Here is a 23177-nt window from a genome sequence, read left to right on the forward strand (position 1 = left end):
TTACTGAAATTGTTCCCCTTATTTGGTTCTGAAAATGTAGTTAATGTTGATATGGCACAATGTCAATATAATAGTAAAATGCATGTTGTTTGCCCAAGGTAAATAAATACAGTCAAATGTAGCCAGACAAGTAACATGCTCTTGTCTTTTCTCTTTGAAGGTGCAGACCCTCTTTGCTTTAGACATGTTTATTTACAGTAAAATCATACTGAGGGTTACACTTTCAGCAATAAATATTTTAGTATGTTGTGTGGCGTTTCAAAACAACTTTTCTTTTTTATTCTTAAAATGAACTTTATATCGAATCTTATCTTGATTTACAACTCACCATCACACGTTTCAATGTAGGTGTTTTTTTTAAACATATAAATAAATAAATCACTACTTCTCCATACAGGTTGCAATAAAAACTATTCTGGTCTGGGTACTGGCTTCAGACTGTTAAAGCCGAGCCATTATTTAGTTCATTAGAATCAAGGCTGTGCAGCACTACAGCTGTAATCGTCCCTCCCCTCTAACTTGATCTATCACGGAAAACGATTTCCCACCTCTGCCAATCCTTACATGGGAATAGCGGGGCTTGGATTGAGATCTGGATCAGATTGACGGAGGTGAATGGATCGGGTTCTGGAACATCGGATCTGACAGACAGACCAACGGAAGGGTGGCTGAAGATCTCTACAAGCCTATAAGGACAGAGCTTTAAAATGACTCCTTTTTCACCTTACAACACCTCATGCTTACACTATAAATAATTTCCAATTTTAGCATAAACTAGATAAGCTGTTTTGTTGGACTCCTTAAATGAGACTAGTGTGGTGGGCTGCGGTGGGGCAATGTCAGTACTGACATTTGCCTTTAGCCTTTGCAAAAGTCCAAGGAGAGCCTGTAATTGAAACAGGTAAATGTATGAGTATTGAAACTTTTATATAAGCAGCTCATTTTCAGGAACTTTATGGACTGGAGTGGTACTAAAGACGGTGGTAGTTAAATATATGGGTCAAATGTTCTAACCCAGCTTGAGCCAGGTCATCCAAACGGAGTGATAAATATTTCTTTGGCATGTCGGCACACATCTCCACTTTCAGCGACATTGCAGTCTTTGCCTCTATCATGTCTCTCATATCTCTTTCTTTCACTCCTTTGCTCTTTCCAACTCAGCTGTTTCTCACAGTCAGTTACACTGTAAGGAGTTGCACGCTCATGAACTTCAACTGTGTAAAACTAAAACATTGTGCAGAGACCATCGTAGGACCAGACTCACAAAGTTTTCTTGGAAACATTTAGAAAAGTTAACATTACATGAAAATATAACAAAACAATATCAAACTAGTTGTAACAATTGTGAATATGGAATATCATCCACGAGAACAACAGGTGTCAAATGAAAATGTTTGTTAATGAATACTAGACATAGATATTGTTGTGTGTGATTATATTGCAGTGTTTGGGGCTTTCATACATTATAAACAAAAATTTTTTCTCGATAAAGCGTGTGAGATAACCAAGATGATGAGAGATGAGGTTATGAAGGGAGGGAAAAAGAGAAGGAGTGGTACAGTGTCAGTCCCACACAGAGCCAGGGAAGGTCACATTACACTGACTCTGAGAGAGCAGGGTTTTAAATAGAGTGACGGCTAACCCCGCCCTGCACAAAATGAGCTATTTTGAGGAGACAAGTTTGGTGGGGCGAAGGGCTATGGGGTGGGAGTGGGGTGCGAGGTGCAAGGGACAGTCGTGAAAGGTTTCAGGAGCAAGACTTTTGTTGATAATTTTTGGAACTGCTTGTAAGATGCATTTTGGAGAGTGGGCAGTAAGCAAACCAGTCAATCCAACATCAGTGCTCAAATTGTGAGCGTAGTGGGTGCTTTGGCCCTCAAATAATGAATGCATAGCTAAAAAGTGAATGGAACATATGAAGAGGGGAAAAGGTGTAAACAACTCGAAGACGGGTGTTTGGCACGTCTCAACACTTAACATTTTCTGTCTTTTAGACATTCTCTAATCTAATAAAGGGGGTCAGATGGCTGAGCGGTTAAGATATTGGGCTTTTAATCAGAAGGTTGCTGGTTCGATTCCCGGCCATGTCAAATTACGTTGTGGCCTTGGGCAAGGCACTTCACCCTACTTGCCTTGGTGGGATTGTACCTGTACTTACTGTATGTCGCTCTGGATAAGCGTGTCTTGTAAATGTAATCTCTCAAATTTTCGTTCCCAGTGATTTGGCCTTGTAACCATCCATCCTGCTGTCTCCTTTGCTTTTCCAACTCTTCCTCCTCCCTTCTTTCACAATATATGGTCATCCTTGCTTGGCCTTCTTCTGCCACCCAGCTCTCTAAAGTTAAACCTGAACATTTGATGACGGCAGAAAAGCAATATGTTCCTCTCCTTCCCTCCCTCCCTCTATTCCCTCTCTCCAGCATTCACTATCTTATGGACAGTGCAAGCATGGTCACTAACATTTGGCCCTGTCACTCAGCCCAACTGCCCCCCCCCCTTCTCATCTTACCCCCCGGGTTGGTCTCTCTCTTTTTCTGCGCTTCTCACATTAGTGTCGTCTGTGTCTTTGACACTGCCCAGTTACTAACGGGTCTCTTCAAACTGAGAATTTTACTGCAGTCCTTAACTACAAATCATTTGTAAACAAACACAGTTAACAGGGTCAAGAAGGAGTACCGTTCCCTGTTTTGAGCACGCCAAAGGAGGACACCTGCTTTTCCTGGGATTTTGTCTATCATTTTTTTCAAGAGTTGGGAACAAGTGTCTGGATTTCTACTTGGAATACCCCTGTTAACTGGCATTGCATATTGTGTGTGCTTATTAATAACTGGTGTACATTCCCTGAAAGTCTTCCCAGGGGTGTTTGTGTTTGTGTGTGTGTGTGTGTGTGGGACAGATTCACCAAGAGCTCCAGGGGCGCTTTTTTTTGTCTGAGGAGTGATCCTTCATTATTCATCACCCCATCTCTGGTCCACTTCTTCTTTCCGTGATTAAACATGGCTTCCTTTAAGACCTGGCTGCTGGGGCTCTTCTTGGCTCTGCTCTGCACCTTCCAGACCCCGCTGGCTCCTGGCGTGAAGGCGCAAGACCTGCCGCTCTCTTCAGAGCAGGGTGTGGTTGCTGATGATGATGACGATGATGATGATGATGATGCAGGAGATGATGATAGTGAAGAGGATGACGACGAAGACGATGATGATGACGACGACGACGATGATGATGACGACGATGATGATGACGACGATGATGATGATGACGACGATGACGATGATGATGATGATGATGATGATGATGATGATGACGACGATGATGATGATGATGACGATGATGACGACGACGACAACGACGATGACGACAATGATGACGACGACGACGATGATGATGATGACGACGACGATGATGACGATGATGACGACGATGACGACGATGATGATGATGACGACGATGACGATGATGACGACGATGACGACGATGACGATGATGACGACGATGACGACGATGATGATGATGACGATGATGATGACAGCCATGAAGGTAAGTTCAATTATTTCACCTGAATGTTTTGCATCAACCCCCTCCCCCCACCATCCCCTTCTATCGTCACTAAGATGAACGGGTGTCCTCAAACCCCCTCATCTCTCCCTGACTGAGCTATTTCAGAAGAGAGAGGGGCGGAGCTAAGCCACACCTTGATCATTACCCTCTTGATATTTCTTGCAGCCTTGCAGAAACGCCTTGTCAGTCCTTAGCTCTGTCAGTCGTTTGCCTTAGTCTTCAATGAGAGTGAAGTAGTATGTAGAAGTCCCTCCTCCACCCCATTCCAGCTTTTCGTCATCTTTGCTGTCTCTGACTCTCTCTGTGTTCTCTTCCCTGCTTAAATAGAGTTATGAGCACTCTGGGAAAATTGAACTGGCCCGTCTGAAGTCCAGCTGTCTGAAGTCCTTCGTACAGTACACTAGATATGAACTTGGGGACTGCAGCAGCATTGTAATGAGAGAAAGAACAAAATGTCAATTTCATGCAAAGAGCCTGACTTGGAATCAGTCATCGGGTCAATAGCTAAGATCTTTTGATTTGTGTCTTGTTTGAAAGAATGGTTCCTTCACTCCGTCTTTCCTTTCTCATTTGTTTTGGATCGGATTGACCTGCATTTGTGTCTCCATGTGAAACTACAGAGAAAGAAAGAGAGACAGTGATGTAGAGAGTGGAACTTGATAGAGACAGACAGACAGAACGAGACAAAAGCTTTGAGGGGAGGCAAGGAGGGCCAAATAATACAATGACTTGGGAATCTAGAGTACCAATAGAGAGTTTCTCTCTTTCTCCACATCTCCTAATCTCTCTCTTTCTCTGTAGATTGTTTATGTCACAGTTTGTTGAAAACTTCCAATGAACAGAATGTATTTGCAAGCCTGGTTTGTGTATTTATCAAAGCTTTGAATGAATATTAATCATTTATCAATGTATCCATGTTTATTCTGTAACATTATTAATTTCCTATGAAATTATTTGGACTTTTTGACCCCCCAATCCTTTGCCCCAAACATCACCACCATGCAAAAAAATATTGCATTACATTTATTACATTACATGTAAAATATGTTACAATTTATTACATATTTTCTTAAAATAGTCCAGAGAAATCGGAAAGTCCTGATTTACTTTTCAGTCTTTATTTTGACACAATCAATTCATACATTAACTGTAAACAAGACATTAAACATGGATTTAACTATATGCTTTACCTGGTGTTTTATATATGAATAATTAATTTGGGAGAAAAAGAGTATTTGGAAAAAGAGAGAAACATCTCTGTCCTAGTAGCGAAAGAAAGAGAGCAAAAGGGACCTTAAACATTAAACTAGCTCAATGTTAGTCCAGACAATGCATGGAAAATTTGAACGTTGTGGTCTGTTATTTTTACGTAGATTTATTTTCATTTTTTGTGTGAAAACTGTTAGAATCTCCTTTGATCATATCTCTTTAACCTTACTTTCAATCGTGGAATAAATCAATTGATCATGAGATGCATGGATGTACATATTTGGCCTGGAGTCAGAGGTTGGTGAATATTTGCATGGTGTAAATCAGGAGGTTGGTGACATGATATTGACAACCACATAGGGTCATAACGCAAACTACAACAAAAGACAAAGAACAGTAACACAGTTCAAGTGAGAGATGTGTGAATGTTTGACATTCTTGCTGAGAGTTACTATCACTTGTGTGGGGACGTGTATGTTGTGCGTCTGTGAATGTTAGTGTGTATTTTACGGTATGCTCTATCCTTTTTCTGACCTTGTATACATTCTAGTATACAGTATGAGTGCATGTCAGCTGGGGTTTATTTATCTGGTTAGTCTGAAATTTGACTATGTTTGTATGTCTGTATTAACATGTTTTGTATGCAAGAGATTTTTATGAAAGTTTGTTTCAGATGTTATTATATTAGATGTTGCCATTCCCTCTAAGGCAAGCCCTTCTCACATCAATAATACATGACATATATGGACAATATACAGATACAAACACAGGTGTTTTGGCTGGTTTTGACGCTGTCTTTTACAGGCGCTGATGATGGCGCTGAAGGAGATGATGACAACGATGACGACAATGATGATGATGCTGATGGAGATGACGATGATGCTGACGGAGATGATGACGACGATGATGATGATGATGAAGTTGCTGATGATGCTGACGGAGATGATGATGATGATGACGACGACGACGACGATGATGATGATGATGATGATGATGAAGAAGTTGCTGACGGAGATGATGATGATGATGATAAAGCAGATGCTGATGCAGATGCTGATGATGATGCAGATGATGACGATGACGATGATGACGACGATGACGACGATGACGACGATGATGACGATGACGACGATGACGACGATGATGACGATGACGACGATGACGATGACGAAGATGATGATGATGAAGATCACCTTTATCAAAAAGGGTCATTGTGTTCATATTGTGAAGATTGTGAGGTAAGTCATGAAAAATAATTTCAATTATTATTTATTATTTGTATTTTTTACACTTTGGTGCTAAAGGAAGAAGTAAAACATGAATCAAACAAATCTGTGCTAGTAGTGAAACACTTTGTCGCATTGTAAAAAAACTAAGAAAATATGTTTTTGTATGAGAAAGCAGACATATTCTATTCTCAAATCCTTAACTCCCACATTCGTATTTGGTTGGTGCAGTCTGCTTTTTCTACAAGGGAGTTTCCCTTTTTCAACTCCTTTGTAGGTGTAGGAGAAAGAAACAAAATGTCAATGAAAAATGTTCTTTATGTTTTATGAAATGTTATTTTGAATGTTTAAATTAATATAGAGTTGTAATACGCTATATATACGACCTACATATTGATCAACCATTTTGTTGCGGCTTATACCGAGAACTCAATGGGATTGTTCATTTTTGACTGTGCCAATATATGTATTAGACACTGACTTGAAAAAGGGTCAAGCAAGTGTCATAAAAAAAGAAAGTATTTCAAGTTATTTATTTATTGCCTCTCCCTCTATGCTTAAACTAGTTCCTTATTTCTACCCAATCTATTCCTTCTCTATCCACTTTTGTTTTATCCACTTGATAACCCTGATTCCAATCCTGTCCATTCTCCTAGCACTGTGACAGCTGCGATAAGTGCCCTTGTGAAGAAGAAGATGAGTCTGAGCACTGTGATCATTGCCAGGTGAGCTGTTTGTCATTCGAGTGTGCTATAATTTCAGGCCTCCCTGGAAAACAAAAAAAAGGTTTGATTAAGGTATTTCTAAAACTTCTACCATAGTTTTATGGTTAAGTCAACACATTGATTTGATTCATGGATAGCTAGTCAACCTTAAAAACAGCATGGTAAGTAGATATCTGATCTGATAAAAAATCTGTTTTCCTTTCCAAGTCATATATTAAATCAATTGTAATTGTATACAATTGTATATAACCAGAAAGAGTATTTAAATTCCTGAATGTGGCTCATCACAATGTTCCTGCACTCGTCTTCTTTAAGATGTTCTATTACTAAACCTTAATGGATAGTCAGAACAAAATCCCTCTCAACCCTTATGACAGCAACTTTGTAAACAAATAATAATTCTGGTCTAGAAACAAAGGTTTTAGCAGATCTGTCTATTAAAACCACACAGACAGAACAGATATGTTTATAATAGAAGACATTACCATTTTAAGGATATTTAGATATGAGGGTTGTTACCCAACAATGTCTTCAAGGTAAGTCACCTGCAACTGTGGCACTGGAAATGATGTGTCCCTTGAGAGAAATCATATATAATGTATAATATATATTATTATTATATTTATAAACTAACAAAAGGGCAAAATCTCACAAATTTCATGAGAAATTCATGTACATAGTGCACTATATCATGACAAACTTGTCACTTTTGTGTCTTTCTCCTCAGATTTGCAATTTCTGCTACGTCTGTCCTGTTTGCCAGACCGTTTGCCAGCCAGGTAAGCTCACTGCTGTTGGAGATGTTGAGTCTAATGAATAGGTTGCTATCATGAGACGAATGACGTGTGAAAACAGCAAGTAAGCAGGGGACACATTTATAACATTATGTCTCTCCTAGGTGGGGTTCTTGATGCATTGACTGGATCAATCTACAAGTAAGGCACCATTTTATAGTATTATAGCAGTATAACATAGTACACTGTAGTCTAAAGTTTAGTAACTTTTTGAATTCACCCTTTTCGATCCATGACTGTTGGTGGTCTTCTGACAAATATGTGAATGCTTCTTCTCTACCTCTAGGACTATTGCTGATGTCTTCGATGCTGACAACTAATCCCTGTGTCGCCACCATGTGGCCACAAATATGTTGCAACCAGGGGACTGCAATCTCTTAAAATATCTTTCATATTTTCACTATTTTAAGTAATTTTTCCTGTCTTTTTTGATCCGAAAAATCGTGCACACTCAATAATCATTGGATATACACAATGTAATGAAAATAACTTTAATTGATCTGTTTATGTATTATTGTTGTTAAATGACACGCTTGTTGTGATGTTCTTAAGGAAGTGAATTCATATTTAAAGTCACAATTGTGTAGATGGATTACAATGGAGTTGTATGTAATAAATGAGGGGGATATTTTATGTGTTGGGTGTATTTTTTTATACATACTGTGCATTTTTTCTATACAAGAACTTCCTTCAGATCATTACTGGATCATCTGTATCCTTGTAAAGTACATCAGAATAAAATCAGAATCACGTTTATTGCCAAGTACGTTTACACATACAAGGAATTTACGATGGTAGATTGGTGCCTAACAATAAGCATTGTAAGTAGAAAGATAAAGATAAAACAAGTACTGTAATAAAATACATACATGTAAAATAGAAACAACTATAAACAATTATAGAACATTTGTACAATATGACTGTTACTTAAATCAATAAAGAGCTGTATAGTTTGTCAGGGATGTGCAAAAATTCACAGTAGGAAGTTTAAAAAGACAACGTACAAGACAATAATCTTAATGTAACACATTTGTTAGGAGTGTAGAATTCATGTTAATGTATCGTCTAAGTCATGTCAGTGGGTGACCCGGGCCTTGTTGATGATCCCAGCTGTGAATGGGAAGAAACTGTTCTTGTGGCATGAGGTTTTGGTCCTGATGAAACATTCCGCCAGAGGGGAATGGTTGAAGCAGTTTGTGACCAGGGTGGCGTCAGCCACAATCTTTCCTACTCGCTTCAGGGCCCTGGAGGCATGCAGGTTCTCGAGGAATGGTAGGTTGAAGCCAATCACCCTCTCTGCAGAGCAAATGATACGTCGCAGTCTGCCCTCGTCCTTGGCAGAGGCAGCAGCGTACCAGATGGTGATGGAAGAGGTGAGGATGGACTCAATGATGGCTGTGTAGAAGTGCACCATCATTGTCTTTGGCAGGTTGAACTTTTTCAGCTGCCGCAGGAAGTACATCCTCTGTTGTGCCTTCTTGGTGAGGGAGCCGATGTTCAGTTCCCACTTGAGGTCCTGGGAGATGATAGTGCCCAGGAAGCAGAAGGACTCCACAGTGTTGACTGGGGAATCAAGCAGGGTGATGGGGCTTAGTGGGACTGGGCTTTTTCTGAAAGCCACAACCATCTCCACTGTTTTACGTAAGAGCATTGAGCTCCAAGTTGTTCTGGCTGCACCAGGTCACCAGATGGTCAACCTCCCAACCTCTAGGCAGACTCATCCCCACCAGAGGTGAGCCCAATGAGAGTTCAACTTTAACACAATACGTGTGATGATGGAATCTTTCAGCGCTATACTGGAGCACATGCATACTTGGTATCTCATAATTGGATGTGATTGCCTTTGACAAGGCGCAACCTAATTTCTCTCTCATATATATTTATTTATTGGGTGTTTGCAGCAGTGAGACCAATTTGCCCAATTTTTTCGTTTTGATGCAACTGTTTCAACTATGTGAGGCTAAGGGAAATGACAAGAAAACCCTGTTTCATTCTACACTTTTAGTATTTCGTGTGTAAATGAGCAGTAAAACTTTCAGCTTTTTAATCTATGCCATCTTCATAAACAATAAGTATGCATACTTATTTAAAATATACAGAAATATAACAGACCCATTTGCAACCAATGCAAGCACACCTCACAATTTCCCCAGAAATGGTACCCTCCCTAGTTTACACTTATCTCATAATAGTATCTCATAATTACGATTTAATGTCGCATAATTATGAAATGAAATGAACGAATGACTGGAAAAGATTTGTTCATTTTACTGAACGAGATTTAAAGAGCCGAATCATTAAAACTATCCAAACTTCCCATCACTATCGGGAAGTTGGGTCTGGGATTGCAGCTAACAGGAGCTGTTCGGACCAATCAAATTGTCAGGGCGGGCTTAATATGATGATGGATAGATGATCGACTCCGTAATCAACCACGTCACCAAAGACCGCTTGGGTTGAATTCGTTTTCAACAAACAACATATTACGTTGCTCTGATTGGTTGTAGGTCTATCCAATTTAGCAAGGAGGCATTTTTTTTCGGGTGCGGTTGAAACACGCCCCATACTCACAGCCCAACGGAGTGGTTTCAGAATCATATTCTGACTAGAATTATGAGTATGACAACGTCAGGCAAATAATTTTGACTTAGTATCTCATAATTATCATAATCATATTTTTTCTTCTTTTACTGACGGAAATGGACCTCCATACTGATTATATGATCCTCTTATTTATTGTCCAGTGCAATACTTTATGAGTGCATCTACTATGTTAGGGAGCCTGGTTACGTCGTTGTCAAGGAGGTTGAAGCATGGTTTGTTCTAAATGTGGCCTCCATGTCAGCTGTTTAAAACAAGCTGTTATGATAATAATGATGATGATGATGAAGATGTTGATGATCATGGTGGTGATGATGACCTGTCAAACTGTATGGCAATGCTGATTGACTAGGTGACCATCTGAGTGCTAAATAAACACCAGACTCTCACACAGCATTGAGCTGAGGTGAAACTCAACAACTGACTACCCAGGCCAACGCCTAGAGTATATTTTTATCTCTTCCATGATCAGCCTAGGCATTTCCCTCAGACCCTGTATGCAGAAGAGGAAGTGTGTTGTGGCTGTCTGAGGATGAATCTTGTCTGCAATAATCCCACACTGATGACTCTAGAAGTGGGGGTGGTGGGAGGGTATGGAGGGATTGATGGCTGAAGATTGATGGGAGTGTTTTAAAAGGCAAACAGTACTTCAAACATTGAATTGTTGCGGATTATTGTGTGATAATCAAACATTGTCATGCAAGAAACTCCATATGTCTCCCTATCTGAGAGATCAAACTTATTTTTTCTTGAGTAGTGTCTGATGTCTTTCTTCTCTGAATGGCACTTGGCCAGGCTGAGTGAAACGGTTACGCATCAGAAGGAAATGTTGTGCTCTAAGATAAGTTTTAGCCCGCTGAACCAGACTGATTCCTGTACTTTGGGGGGTTTACCAGGCTAAATTTCTACCAAAGGTAAGGCTTGCAGGTTTGGTTTGATCTGGGAAGTGGAAATGTTATTTATGCTGTCAAATGATACGTTACAGGAACAGAATATTGGTTCGCTTTCCTCCACTTCATCCAATAAAAACGATCAATTCAAATATATGGAGAGATTAGACCGCATTAAATATATTAATTCCAATACAAATATTTTTTACACCAGCCCTTTGCGAATTATATTTAGAAACCCCTTAGGTAACTTAACACACATGCCAAAGTATAGTCTAGCTTTTGGTGACAAGTTATTTAAAGCAATAAACCACGAGAGGGTGTGGTAGATTGGTTGACAGTCGTGGTACTTATATTGACGATATGAAATGGGTAAACCTTTTCACAGTTCTATTAGAAATATTTTGCACACCCAACTTGGATATCAGTAAGATACAATTAGTAGATACAGTTCACTGCATCTCTACTGAAATAAGTTCTCCACTTATGTGTTGCTGCTAGTTAAATCAGGAGAGACCTGGACGAGTGATGTTTATTAACAGATGATAAATGTACTACAAGTGTTTGGAGCTTAGACCCCATGGGGAATTATTGATCAAAGGGCGCCTGCCCTAGCCTGGCTCTGCCCTCCTACGTACTACCGCTCAATTTGGATTTCGCTTCTGTACTCGGTCTGGCCATTCAGTACGTAAGTCCGATTTTGCAGGTTAATTTTTAACCGGCCAATCAGCGAACAGGGGGAGTGGCTGAGAACGATGACGTTGATGTTGTGCGCTAGTCTGTGTTGTAGTTCCGTAATGCGAGCATAGCCATTAAGTCTGTTGTGGCAACACTGACGAATATTTATAAACTAAGGCCGGAGCAAGAACAAGTTTTGCTGAGTTTTGTTGGTGGCCATGATGCTGTGGCCCTCCTCCCCACGTGGTTTGGGAATAGTTTGATATTCCAGCTACGGCAGCTAGCTCTGTTACAGTAGTGGTGAAGGAATTGGTTAAGGCGAACACTAGCGATTGGTTATGGCAGATCAGAGTGGCTCTAGGCAGATCCAATAGTTTAAAACTTCAACAGAGTACCCACCTACAAGGAAGTAAACGCTTGTCAATGGAGCAAGGCCAGACTCTCTGTACAAATGAAATGTACGAGAGTCTGGGTTAGGACCAGGCTGCGCCTGCCCATCATCCAAAGAAGAATCCCCCACGGAGTCCAGACACTGGTGACGGTGGCGTCAGCCGACGACCCAGTCAGAGTAGCCGAAGAACAGAGACAATGAACCAGGTGGCGACGGGGAGGTAGAGGGTCACACACTTGATAGCACGGACAAACCAAACAAGGAAAGAATCATATTTAAAGGCAACGGATCATTGTGATAGGCTGACAGCTACGAAGAAGATTTAACCCAGATGACAGCCCGACATAGGAAAAGGGAAAGTATACCGTTCTTAGCGGGGGGACTAAGTAGTGAAACATTATCGAGTGTGCCCAAGTGCAGGGATCGGTCTTGCCTGGCTGAACTTGCGCAAAGCTTCATCTTGCCAGCATTTCCTTCATAAAGAAAACCCTTTAAAACAATCTGATTCAAACAGCTGTGGCATAATTTCTCTCCACCACTGCGCTCCTTGATCTTCTGATGTAGCCATCTTAGATTATGAACAATTTGGGTCGCTATGAAGCGTCTTTCATAAATAAAATAGGCTATTTAGAGCAAAATGTTGGTTGGGTCTTTAATTTTTTAAGTCCCAACTTCCTTATTGGCTGTAAACTATATCCTGCCTAAATGAAAGTGAAAGTTAATTTATAAACTGTTCGCGTTTACGCAATTTCTACCAGGAATCAATACATAGGCCTAGTTGCTGTATTTTGAGGAATTCTACACAACAAATTAAGCAGTGAGTATGATAGTCTATTCTTGACGAATAGCGAACCACGTATGGTTGAAGTGCGTTACTAATCAACGACAACATAGGATATTTATCTCACAAAACCCAAAGTTCAACAGCACAAAGATGCATGAAATATTATGGGAAGCAGGCCTAGCAATATTTTTAATGGCGCAGCAATTTGTAGGCCTAGCTTGTAATTTCGTGCAAAACAAAAAAAGCAAAGCTATTGATTTGTCAGTTCTAAAGCTAAATAATACACTTTTGCTGACCTTGGGGAGAATGGGAAGTGGATGATCATTTTTTACAGATTTTTTTTACGTCAAACAATTTAAACAAAATAAATGGTCTTGAGTGTGGTAACTTGGCTGGATCTTGATTTTTGCGTCTCTCTTTGTCAAGGCCGTAATCATAATGTATATTGGGGGGGACACATCCCCCCCAATATTAAAATCTGGTCAAAATGTCCCCCCCAATATAGTGAGATAAAAATATAAATAAAATATAAATGTGCTACGCTACGACGGGAAACCATGCACGTTGTCCGAAATGAACATAAAAAATGTAATTAATTTGGTAAAAATTGCTATTTTATAACTATTTTATAACTACTACGTATTACTGATACCGGCGCTATGTACGGGAGCCGGGAGATGTAAACTCGCACCGGTTGCAGGATGAGATGAGTGCGCAAAAAGCGAGGGGGAGAGAGCGCGAAGAGAGAGGGGAAAAGGAAAGCATGAAGAGCTAGGCGGTACTTTCACAAACCCCTGCCCGAGTTAGCCCATTAACCCATTGAGGACACCTAGCATTTGCCTGGATATAAGTATCGTACATGACCTGTCTCTGATGGTGAGTGTCGGAGACATTCCCACAAATTTGTATTTTGTGGAAACTTTCCTAGTGAACCAATAATTATCATGTATGAGCCAATATTGATCTGTGCCAGCTAGCTAAATGTAGAAACATGTTGTCTTGTAATATCCCTTCATTTGACTGGACTGATTGTTTAAAAAAACATGTACAAATGTATTTTATTTTACAACGATTTGGTTTTAACTTCTCCCAGACAACTGGACAAACCTTAATGGGCGGAGCTAGTTCAGGCATGGAACTCGGGCAGCGCGCGCCATATCACCCATCGCCGTGTTCTCAGCCCATAGGCTCAGCTTGATAGGCGGCGCTATAAAGTCGCACACATGCACGCACACCCGTCCTCGATTACCCTTGTGTTCTGCGCTGCTGCCACCCACCACCATCCCCTTCTCCCCCATGTGGTTTATCTGTTCTCCCCGTGGGGGATTTAACTTGTTGCTCCCTGCCTCATGTCATGCATGCTGCAGTGAAGGCAGGGAGCGCTTCCCCATGTACATCCATTCCGCCAATTTTAAACCATTTGTCATGTGTATGAATAAATGGTGAAATCAATCACGTGAGTGTCTTGACTGAAATGCCGACTACTGCTTAGGATGAATAGCATTATTGTTGTTTGTTGGATTGAAGCGCAAGCAGGTTTTTTTTTACAGTAAGCTTTCATTCACAGTAACACTGAGTGTCACCATGAGCAAGAGGAAGGGTTGCAGTGACATTCGTCACTTTTTTGGGCAGACACAGAAAAGAGGGAAAGTAAGTTGAGGGCAGTTAGAAAATTAATGGCAGTCAGATGATAGAAGTAGCAGAAGAGATAAGTTAGCTTCCTCATATAATAGTAATTGACATTCAGATCATAAATGGTTACCAATCTATTCCTGAACATCATGGGAGAAACAACACGTTCACTGATCATATTTATTTCACGTTCAGAGCAAAGAAAGAGATGGAGAGAAAGAGCATGAGGACATTGACAGGGCAGGGAGAGCAGGTGAAATGGAGGTGAGTGATTTTAAAAAGAGCAAATATTGTGACTGATCGGATATCGCAGCGTTAGTGTTTCTCTGACAACATCATAATTAATATTGGCACAATTGAGGTTAGGCACAGGCCAGGCCTCAGTGAGGTTAGGTGTAGGCACAGCAATGCCTCATTGAAGTTAGGTTTAGACACAGGTGCCACTGAGGTTAGGTTTAAGCACAACAGTCTAATCCGAATGCACAGACTACTGTTGGCCTCCATGTGTATCAACAACATTCTTCGTCGTTAGTTTACTGATAATATTTACAGTATTTCATGTTCACTCTAGTGCGTTCAGAGTAAAGAGAGAGATGGAGAGAGAGATGAGCATGAGAATGCCCACAAGCCAGGGAGATCAGGTGATATGGAGGTGAGTGAGAACAGAATAATAGAATAAGTGATAGTTAAGACCGAGCATTGACCATCACAACAATCTTGTCTTAATGTTATTTTCAGATTAGATGTTCCTTATATGGCTTCTCGTGTGTATTTCAGATAATACAATCTGAGAGAGATTGAGAGAGAGAGCAGACAGGCAAACAAAGATGAAGGTGCAGGAGAGGACCTTGGACCTTGCCCAAATCAGCCAAATGTGAAAGTCATACCTAGTCAAACCCTATCAAATAGGACACTTTACTTTCAGGAGAAATGGTTTAAAGATTATACTTGGCTCCATTACAGCCCTTCCATAAAGGGGGTCCTCTGTTTCTATTGTGCTAAATACTTTGCAATGCAAAAGTCTAAGCTTGCTTCAAAAGCAGATTCAACTTTTGTCAGGACTGGCTTTCAAAATTGGAAGAAGGCACTGGAGAAATTTAGTGCTCACAAAGACAGCCAGTGTCACAAATTAGCTGTGATAACTCGGATTCAAGAGCCAAAGCCTGTTAATGTCCAACTTTCACGTGAGCTTGAAAGACAGTAGCAACAAGCAAGGAGAAATCTTATGAAGATTGTTGGGGGTGTGAAGTACTTGGCACGACAAGGTCAGGTTTTTTGAGGTGCTGATAAGGAGAATGGGAATTTCAACCAGCTTCTAAAGTACAAGGCAGAGAGTGATGCAGAGCTGACCACTTGGCTAAAAGGTCACTTAGATTTCACCAGTCCCCAAATGCAAAATGAAATTTTGATGCTGGTGGGCAATACAATCATCAAAGAAATAGTGTCAGAAATAACATCAATGCCAGTGGTGCAGTTTGCACTTATCATAGATGGCACTCAAGATATATCAGGAGTTGAGCAGGAGTCAATATGTTTGCGCTTTGTAGATGCAGATCTACAGCCAAAGGAAGAATTCCTGGGACTCTACGAAGTGTCATCAACCACAGGGAAAAATATAGCCAAGATGGCATGTGATGTGATGATGCGTCTAGGTCTTCCTCTCTCCCAAATTCGAGGACAAACCTATGATGGTGCTGCAAACATGGCTGGACGATTGCAGGGGGTGCAAGCCATTTTAAGGAATGAACAACCGCTGGCTATGTATTGTCACTGTGGTCCACATCGCGTGAACTTAGTTACGCAGGCTGCCTGTGAAGCCTCTCAACTAGTAAGAGATTCAATGAGTCTGGTACATGAATTGGGGGGGTTCTTTAATCAGTCTCAGGTGATTTTCCAAGAAGTTGCAAAATCAAAGCATGGTTTCACCTCGTTGAAACCTCTCTGTCCCACCAGGTGGACTGTTCGCACCCCTGCTATCCGCTCAGTTCTCAGTCAGTATGAGTCAATAGTGACAGCCCTTGAAGAAATGGCCTCAAGCAACTCATCTGACACTTCAACTAAGGCTAATGGTCTTCATGGAGCATTTATAAAAGGGAACACTGTGCTTGGCCTTGTAATGGCTGAAGACCTGATGGCGGATTTGGAGTGCCTGAACACCTCCCTGCAGCTTAGAAAACAGACCATTTCAGGCATGTTGGAGGCTGTGGAACATGTCAAAAGAAGCATGCAGGACAAGTGAACAGAAGAGCACTTTGATGTCTTACATGCAAGAGCAACTGCTATGGCAACAACTTTGGACCTACAACCTATTCAGATGCCTCATATTCGCAAACCTACAAAGCGTTACATCGGTCAGGCTACTGCCCATATCCATCCGGATGCCCAGTCTTTGTACAGAGCTCAATTCTACAACGCCTTGGACACAGTGAATACTCAATTCATAGAGAGGTTTGATCAAGCTGGATTCCACAAGCTGCAGCAGCTTGAAAATGTGCTGCTACACGGACACATGGACAAGGTAGTAGATGAGTATCCTGAATTGAATTCAAGACTACTGCAGGTGTAGTTGGCCATGTTAGGGGCCAATTACACATATCAAACAAGCTTAGATGTTGCTAGCATTATTCGAGAAATGGTCCCAGAGGTGAGAGGTCTCTTCAGTCAGGTGGAAGCTTTAGTAAGGCTTCTGCTGGTCGTCCCTGCCTCCTCTGCAGAGGCTGAAAGGAGTTTTAGTGCCCTGAGGAGGCTTAAAACATGGCTTAGATCATCTACGAGTCAAACAAGGCTGAATAATCTAGCCATGTGTCACGTGCACCAGGAGAAACTGGACAGACTGGACCTTGAAGAAATATGTCAGTCTTTTATCCGAGCCAATGATAAGTGCAAAAAGGTCTTTGGATCCTTGGCTTGAAGAATGACAAGTCAAAACACGTCATTCTCTGGAGAGGAGAGGAAAAAAGAGCAGCGGAAAGGAGATTACTAGCGATGAAAATATAGGACCAGAGGAGAGGAGGAGGACTGGCGATTAGAGGATATGAAGAAAGTAGAGCAGAGCAAATGCCCCTATTGCCCACCCAAGTTTTCTTGTAAATTTGTTAATAAAACATCAATTTTCGAAACCTTAGACACAATATTTGGACTTCTAATCACAATGCATACATTTCTGTTTAAATGATTATAGTGGTACTTTCTTAATCCCTAATTTCTGCCATTACATACAATGAAACAAGAAAAGGTACATAATAAAAAAAACTGCTATGTAATAACTACACAATTTAAAAAAATACATTACAAATTAATCCCATGTGTAAATTAATAAAAAAAAATAAAAAATCTGGGGGGGACCCTCAGACTCCCTAGCAAATTTCGTCCCCCCCAATGTTGACTCCATGGCTACGGCCTTGCTCTTTTTAATAAGCCAACAGCTTTTCGATACACCCAACCGCGGAAAATGGGTGACGCTTTTAGCCATGATTAAGGAATGAGATGTTTGATGAGCAGATGCACATGAGCAGGTGTTCACATCAGGGCCACTTTTCAGCCCGGGAATTTCAGACCCATGACCGGCCTACTTTTATTTTTTGAATCATATATTGGGTGATACAAAAAGGCTGATATTTTAATTACATTTAATATTTTGCTTTCAGGGCCAAGACCGGACCACTTTTTTTGTATTACAATAGGCTAGCAAATATTTTAATTAAATTTAATATTTTGCTTGCGAATAGGTTGGCAACGCTACAACGATATTAGTCAAATAATTACGTTGCTAATGCTAATCATTAGGCCTCTCTCAACACCAGCTGCCACTTGTGTGGACCCAACCAACTCTATTTGGGAGGGGAAACTCTCTCACATGGTACAACCCATGCAGAGGCTGCGGTGTCAGAATGCGGAACGTGTGTAGCCTACTTTAAGAAAAGATAGACTAACGTGACAAATGTCAACAACAAAAAATCCTTGACCGGCCAAAGAGTGAAGCGGCCAACCGGTAATTCTCCCGATTACCCACTCCGGGCCTGGTTCACATGTCACATGGGCCTACTTTTGACCATATTGTATTTATTGTGTCCAACTAACTGGTTGACAAAACATTGTCGGACAATTGTATTTATATGCTTTGGATTTGTCCAGAAATATACATAAATACTGACCCCCCACCTCCTACAACACCAAGGGCCACGATCACAAGCAGAAGATGGAGAGCCGGCACCTCAGCATCCAGCGCTGCATCCAGTCCCTGGTCCACGCCTGCCAGTGCCACAATGCCAACTGCTTGCTGCCGTCCTGCCAGAAGATGAAGCGCGTGGTGCAGCACGCCAAGGGCTGCAAGCGCAAGACCAACGGAGGCTGCCCCGTGTGCAAGCAGCTGATCGCCCTGTGCTGCTACCACGCCAAGAACTGCCAGGAGAACAAGTGCCCCGTGCCCTTCTGCCTCAACATCAAGCACAAGCTGAGGCAGCAGCAGCTGCAGCACCGCCTCCAGCAGGCCCAGATGCTGAGGAGGAGGAGTCCAGCATGCAGAGGGTAGGCCAGCCGGCCGGGGGAGGAGGCCCCGTGGGAGGGCTGTAGATCCTCATGTGCTTGTGACCTTTGTCCATATTTGACCACGATAGGTTATGTAGCAACAATATCAATAACATTGATTAAACATCAAAAACAAATATGGCATGGGAACTTCATCATCTGACCTGAGATTGGTTATGATTTATGTATTATTGGTAGTGTAGTAGGAATGCAATGGTTTATGAATGAGTTATATTTTCAAACTATACAGAATTTCTGTTTCTAACCTAATTTGCAAACCCTAATTTGCATCTGGCTGGGTGTAGGGTGTGGGAAAATATATTAGAGGTGGGGGAAAAAATCGATTCACATTTGAATCGCGATTCAGTCTGCTAGCGATTATGATTTTTTTTTATGATGGCTTTTTAAATTATATATATTTTTTAACTAATCTCGGATAAATCAATTTGAATCGTGTGGTATGCCAAAAGATTCCCACCCCTTATATATGTACATACTGTATATGAATAGAATACATTTATTTGAATTGAACTGAGAAGTTCCAACAAGCCATTTCATTTCACACAATACAAAAGGTAAAACATGGAAGACAGGCAGAGAAGCAGAGGCTTTTGGTTCAAACAGCCAGGCCCAGGGAAGACGAAGACAGAAGGAAGGCAAACCTTATTGTTTTGTTTGAACTTTTTTTCCACATACACACACTTTGATTACCCCACCAAACACCACGTATGTTATATAAATGTGTTTTGGGGGTGCCGAAGTCCACTCAATGTAAATGTGTTCCTATACTTATTTACATATTATCCACAGAAAATGAGTCAAGGTGAACAAGTCTCTGGTTGAGGAGACTAAATAATTATAAATAATTTGTACAACATTAAACAACAGTCCCACAGACCTGAATACCGCACAAAGGTCAAATGTATAGTTAATTGATAAGCACAGAAGACGAAAGGACCACTGCCTCATCATGCAAAGTGAATCTCTTCCTGAAGTCGGTTGAAACTCCACTAGGGGGCAGCACTCCACCAGTCATCATGACAGGAGCGTGGTGGTGGACGTTTACCTCCCCAGATCTCCAGATACATCAGTGACCAAATATGTATGGAGTTAGATTAGTTTCATAATTCAAACAAACAAACGCAACACGATTCAAACAAATTTAACACGATCCAAACAAACGTAACACGAATCATACAAACCTTACACGATTCAAACAAACAAACATAACACGATTCAAACAAACGTAACACGATTTTCAAATGTATTTCGTGATTCACAATTGTAACGCGATTCACAAATAAATGACCCTATTACATTCGTTTGCAACCTGACAAACACAAGTTACAAATCCCTGCATTCGTTGGTGTGAATCCTTGCATTCGTTCGTGTGGATTTTTGGAACTTTCCTGACGCGCTTTGATCCACAAATGCATTTTTTCTAAAAGATATTCTCAGCAGCCTATCAGATCGTCTCTTCCAATTTTAGCCAATCACCGGGCTCTGCGTTAGCCTAGGAAACACGGAAAATGACTAAACATGAATCCTGCCATTCTCAACAATATTTAATCAGGTATGATCATCGGTTTAATAAGATTAACAAGCAATATTTCACCTACATGCTACCAGACGACATTGCTCATGATCTGAAGGAGACGATGTCCGTCATTATGGCAGGTTGTTGAAGTCCACATAGACACGTTAATGTGATTGGCTAAAATTGGAAGAGACGATCTGATAGGCTGCTGAGGATATCTTTTAGAAAAAATGCATTTGTGGATCAAAGCGCGTCAGGAAAGTTCCAAAAATCCACACGAACGAATGCAAGGATTCACACCAACGAATGCAGGGATTTGTAACTTGTGTTTGTCAGGTTGCAAACGAATGTAATAGGGTCATTTATTTGTGAATCGCGTTACAATTGTGAATCACGAAATACATTTGAAAATCGTGTTACGTTTGTTTGAATCGTGTTATGTTTGTTTGTTTGAATCGTGTTATGTTTGTATGAATCGTGTTACGTTTGTTTGGATCGTGTTAAATTTGTTTGAATCGTGTTGCGTTTGTTTGTTTGAATTATGAAACTAATCTAACTCCATAAATATGAGGTTACAAAACGGTGTCAACGCACATTGGTTGTTTGTGTGTGTGTGTGTGTGTTTGTGTGTGTAGGGATGTCACTACCAATACAGTAAGATATTTTTCTCTGGGAAGACGTAAAGGTCAAATGGCACTCGTAGAATACCCCCTGTTCTCTCTGTCATACACACACAAACACATAACCTATAGCATAACCTACAGTAAACTACTGGAGGCAGACCATAACCTCAGGAAATGTGCTTCTGATATAACATATTGATATCTGTATGAGAAATTGACCATAGGAATCAATGGTAAATCTTTCCATGTGTTTACATGGAGAAGATGTAGTGGAATATCCAGGTAGTAACAAGAACATTCTAGAATTACTGAGGACACACACTGCAACAGCAACAGTCATTAATATTGAAACCATTAGTCATCCACTGTTTAGTTCCATTGTATCACTCTGCTGGTCTCCTCTTGGAAATGAGGAGACTAAGGTTTTCAGCAGAGTCTGTGAGTGTGGAGGTGCCAACCATTTAACCACCAATCGTGTTAGATCAGAGCATAGTTCTTACACATACCCCTCTGTGTGAACGTATCAGTGTGTTTGTGCGTGTGAAAGAAAGCGGGAATAGAGGTGATCAGATTACTGTAGCTATATCCGACAAGCAGCAGGGCACAGTGTCTCGGAGCACAGTGAAGAGGAACGGTCATATTAAGACCAATTGATCAACTTCACGTAGCCGTGATCTCCTGTCTTCTAGGAGATTGACACACAGCTCTTTTCAGCGGGTGAAGGACAGAAAGAGATCAATGACAGTTCCTACTCTGTAGATGATATTATGTAGTTACTTGGCAGTGTGGCCAGAATAAATACAGGTAGTATTGGTGGTAAATACAGAACTTTTCTTGACTCAGACCTCAGAAATACTGTAGAACTATGCACTTCTGATCCTTTGTCTTCTGCTGTTTTTCTATATTCACTTTTGATGTCACTTTAGATAGAAGCATCTGTTAAATTAATACAAATGAAAGAAATCGGTCAAATATAAGATAATGGCTAAAGCATGTCGCTATCGATGTCAAAACATCATTGAAACAAACATGCCCGACCAATAATTATCGGCAGAGCAGGGTTAGTGTTTATACACAGTAGGGAAACAAAACCAACTCCCTTGTAGAAAGATACAAGGTTTTGAGTCAGAACCTGTGAACACATTAAGGTTTCACTGTTTCTGCTCTCCTTCTCCTCTTCCTTCCTTCCCTCACTTCCGTTGTCTTGCATTTCCTCCTGCATCCCTCTATTTCTTTCTTTCTTTGTCTTGTTCTCTCTCTGTGTGTCTCTCTCCAGAGGTTGTGCGATCGTGTTCTGACCATATACCCCTATGGTCACCTCTGTGTTGGTCCAACAGGCATACACTGGTCTGGCAATGCCAAATGCACACGCACACATATCTCCTCCTACAACACCCCCCCCGCCCAACCTTGATTCTCCTCTGATCATGGCCCAACAGAAGCTGGAGTGAGGCCAGTTGGTCTTGTGCACATCTCTCTCCCTAGGTGTGTGTTTGTGTGTGTGTGTTGCGCCCAGCAAGTACGTCTTCTCACATACTGTAGCTGAAGTGGAGGGGCCTATTTCTAACTATAGAAAACCATCCATTTCTGCTGTTTATTTTTAACCGTCAAAGACGGTTAAAAATAAAATAAAAAATAAAAAATAAACTAAGAAGAGGATCCCCCTAAGCCTCTGTCTCAGTCTCTCCCTTTCTACCTGTTTCTCTGTTTTCTCTCTCCAACTCTCTCTCTCTCTCTCTCTCTCACACACACACACACACGCACACACACACACACGTTATACTGGGAACCACCACTGTAGCCTTTTGGCTGCTGAGAGAACTACCATCAAACTACAGGCTAGGCTAACACTGCAGCGACAAATCAGGAGCTCACATTCTTGGTGGAGCAGACATAGCTGGAAATCCCGGGAATCCTGGGAAAAATAGGATTTGTCCCTCAATAAATAACTGTAAACATGAGGAAATTTCAATAATATTAATAATAAACATTTAACATATTACAA

General features: G+C 41.0%; 2 protein-coding genes across 5 annotated transcripts; both read left to right on the forward strand.

The window, feature by feature from the left end:
- Positions 1–2521: 2521 nt before the first annotated feature.
- LOC124479304 (serine-aspartate repeat-containing protein F) lies at positions 2522–8137 on the forward strand. The gene is made up of 6 exons (XM_047038005.1): positions 2522–3534; positions 5569–6002; positions 6647–6715; positions 7443–7494; positions 7614–7650; positions 7796–8137. The coding sequence occupies exons 1-6, from the start codon at positions 2997–2999 to the stop codon at positions 7827–7829; spliced, it is 1164 nt and encodes a 387-aa protein (XP_046893961.1). The 5' UTR covers positions 2522–2996; the 3' UTR covers positions 7830–8137.
- Positions 8138–12800: 4663 nt separating this feature from the next.
- LOC124479359 (histone lysine acetyltransferase CREBBP-like) lies at positions 12801–20170 on the forward strand. 4 transcript variants are annotated; one of them, XR_006957430.1, is made up of 4 exons: positions 12801–12886; positions 14681–14749; positions 15057–15137; positions 15263–18654. XR_006957430.1 is itself a non-coding variant. In XM_047038090.1 (3 exons), the coding sequence occupies exons 2-3, from the start codon at positions 14744–14746 to the stop codon at positions 19014–19016; spliced, it is 360 nt and encodes a 119-aa protein (XP_046894046.1). In that variant the 5' UTR covers positions 12801–12886; positions 14681–14743; the 3' UTR covers positions 19017–20170. The 4 variants fall into 4 exon arrangements, 2 of the variants coding, with proteins under 2 accessions (XP_046894046.1, XP_046894047.1); XR_006957431.1 differs by lacking the exon at positions 15057–15137; XM_047038090.1 differs by lacking the exons at positions 15057–15137; positions 15263–18654 and adding an exon at positions 18663–20170.
- The last annotated feature ends 3007 nt before the right edge of the window (positions 20171–23177 follow it).

The sequence above is a fragment of the Hypomesus transpacificus genome, chromosome 17 (genome assembly GCF_021917145.1).
Source record: "Hypomesus transpacificus isolate Combined female chromosome 17, fHypTra1, whole genome shotgun sequence".
NCBI lineage: Eukaryota > Metazoa > Chordata > Actinopteri > Osmeriformes > Osmeridae > Hypomesus > Hypomesus transpacificus.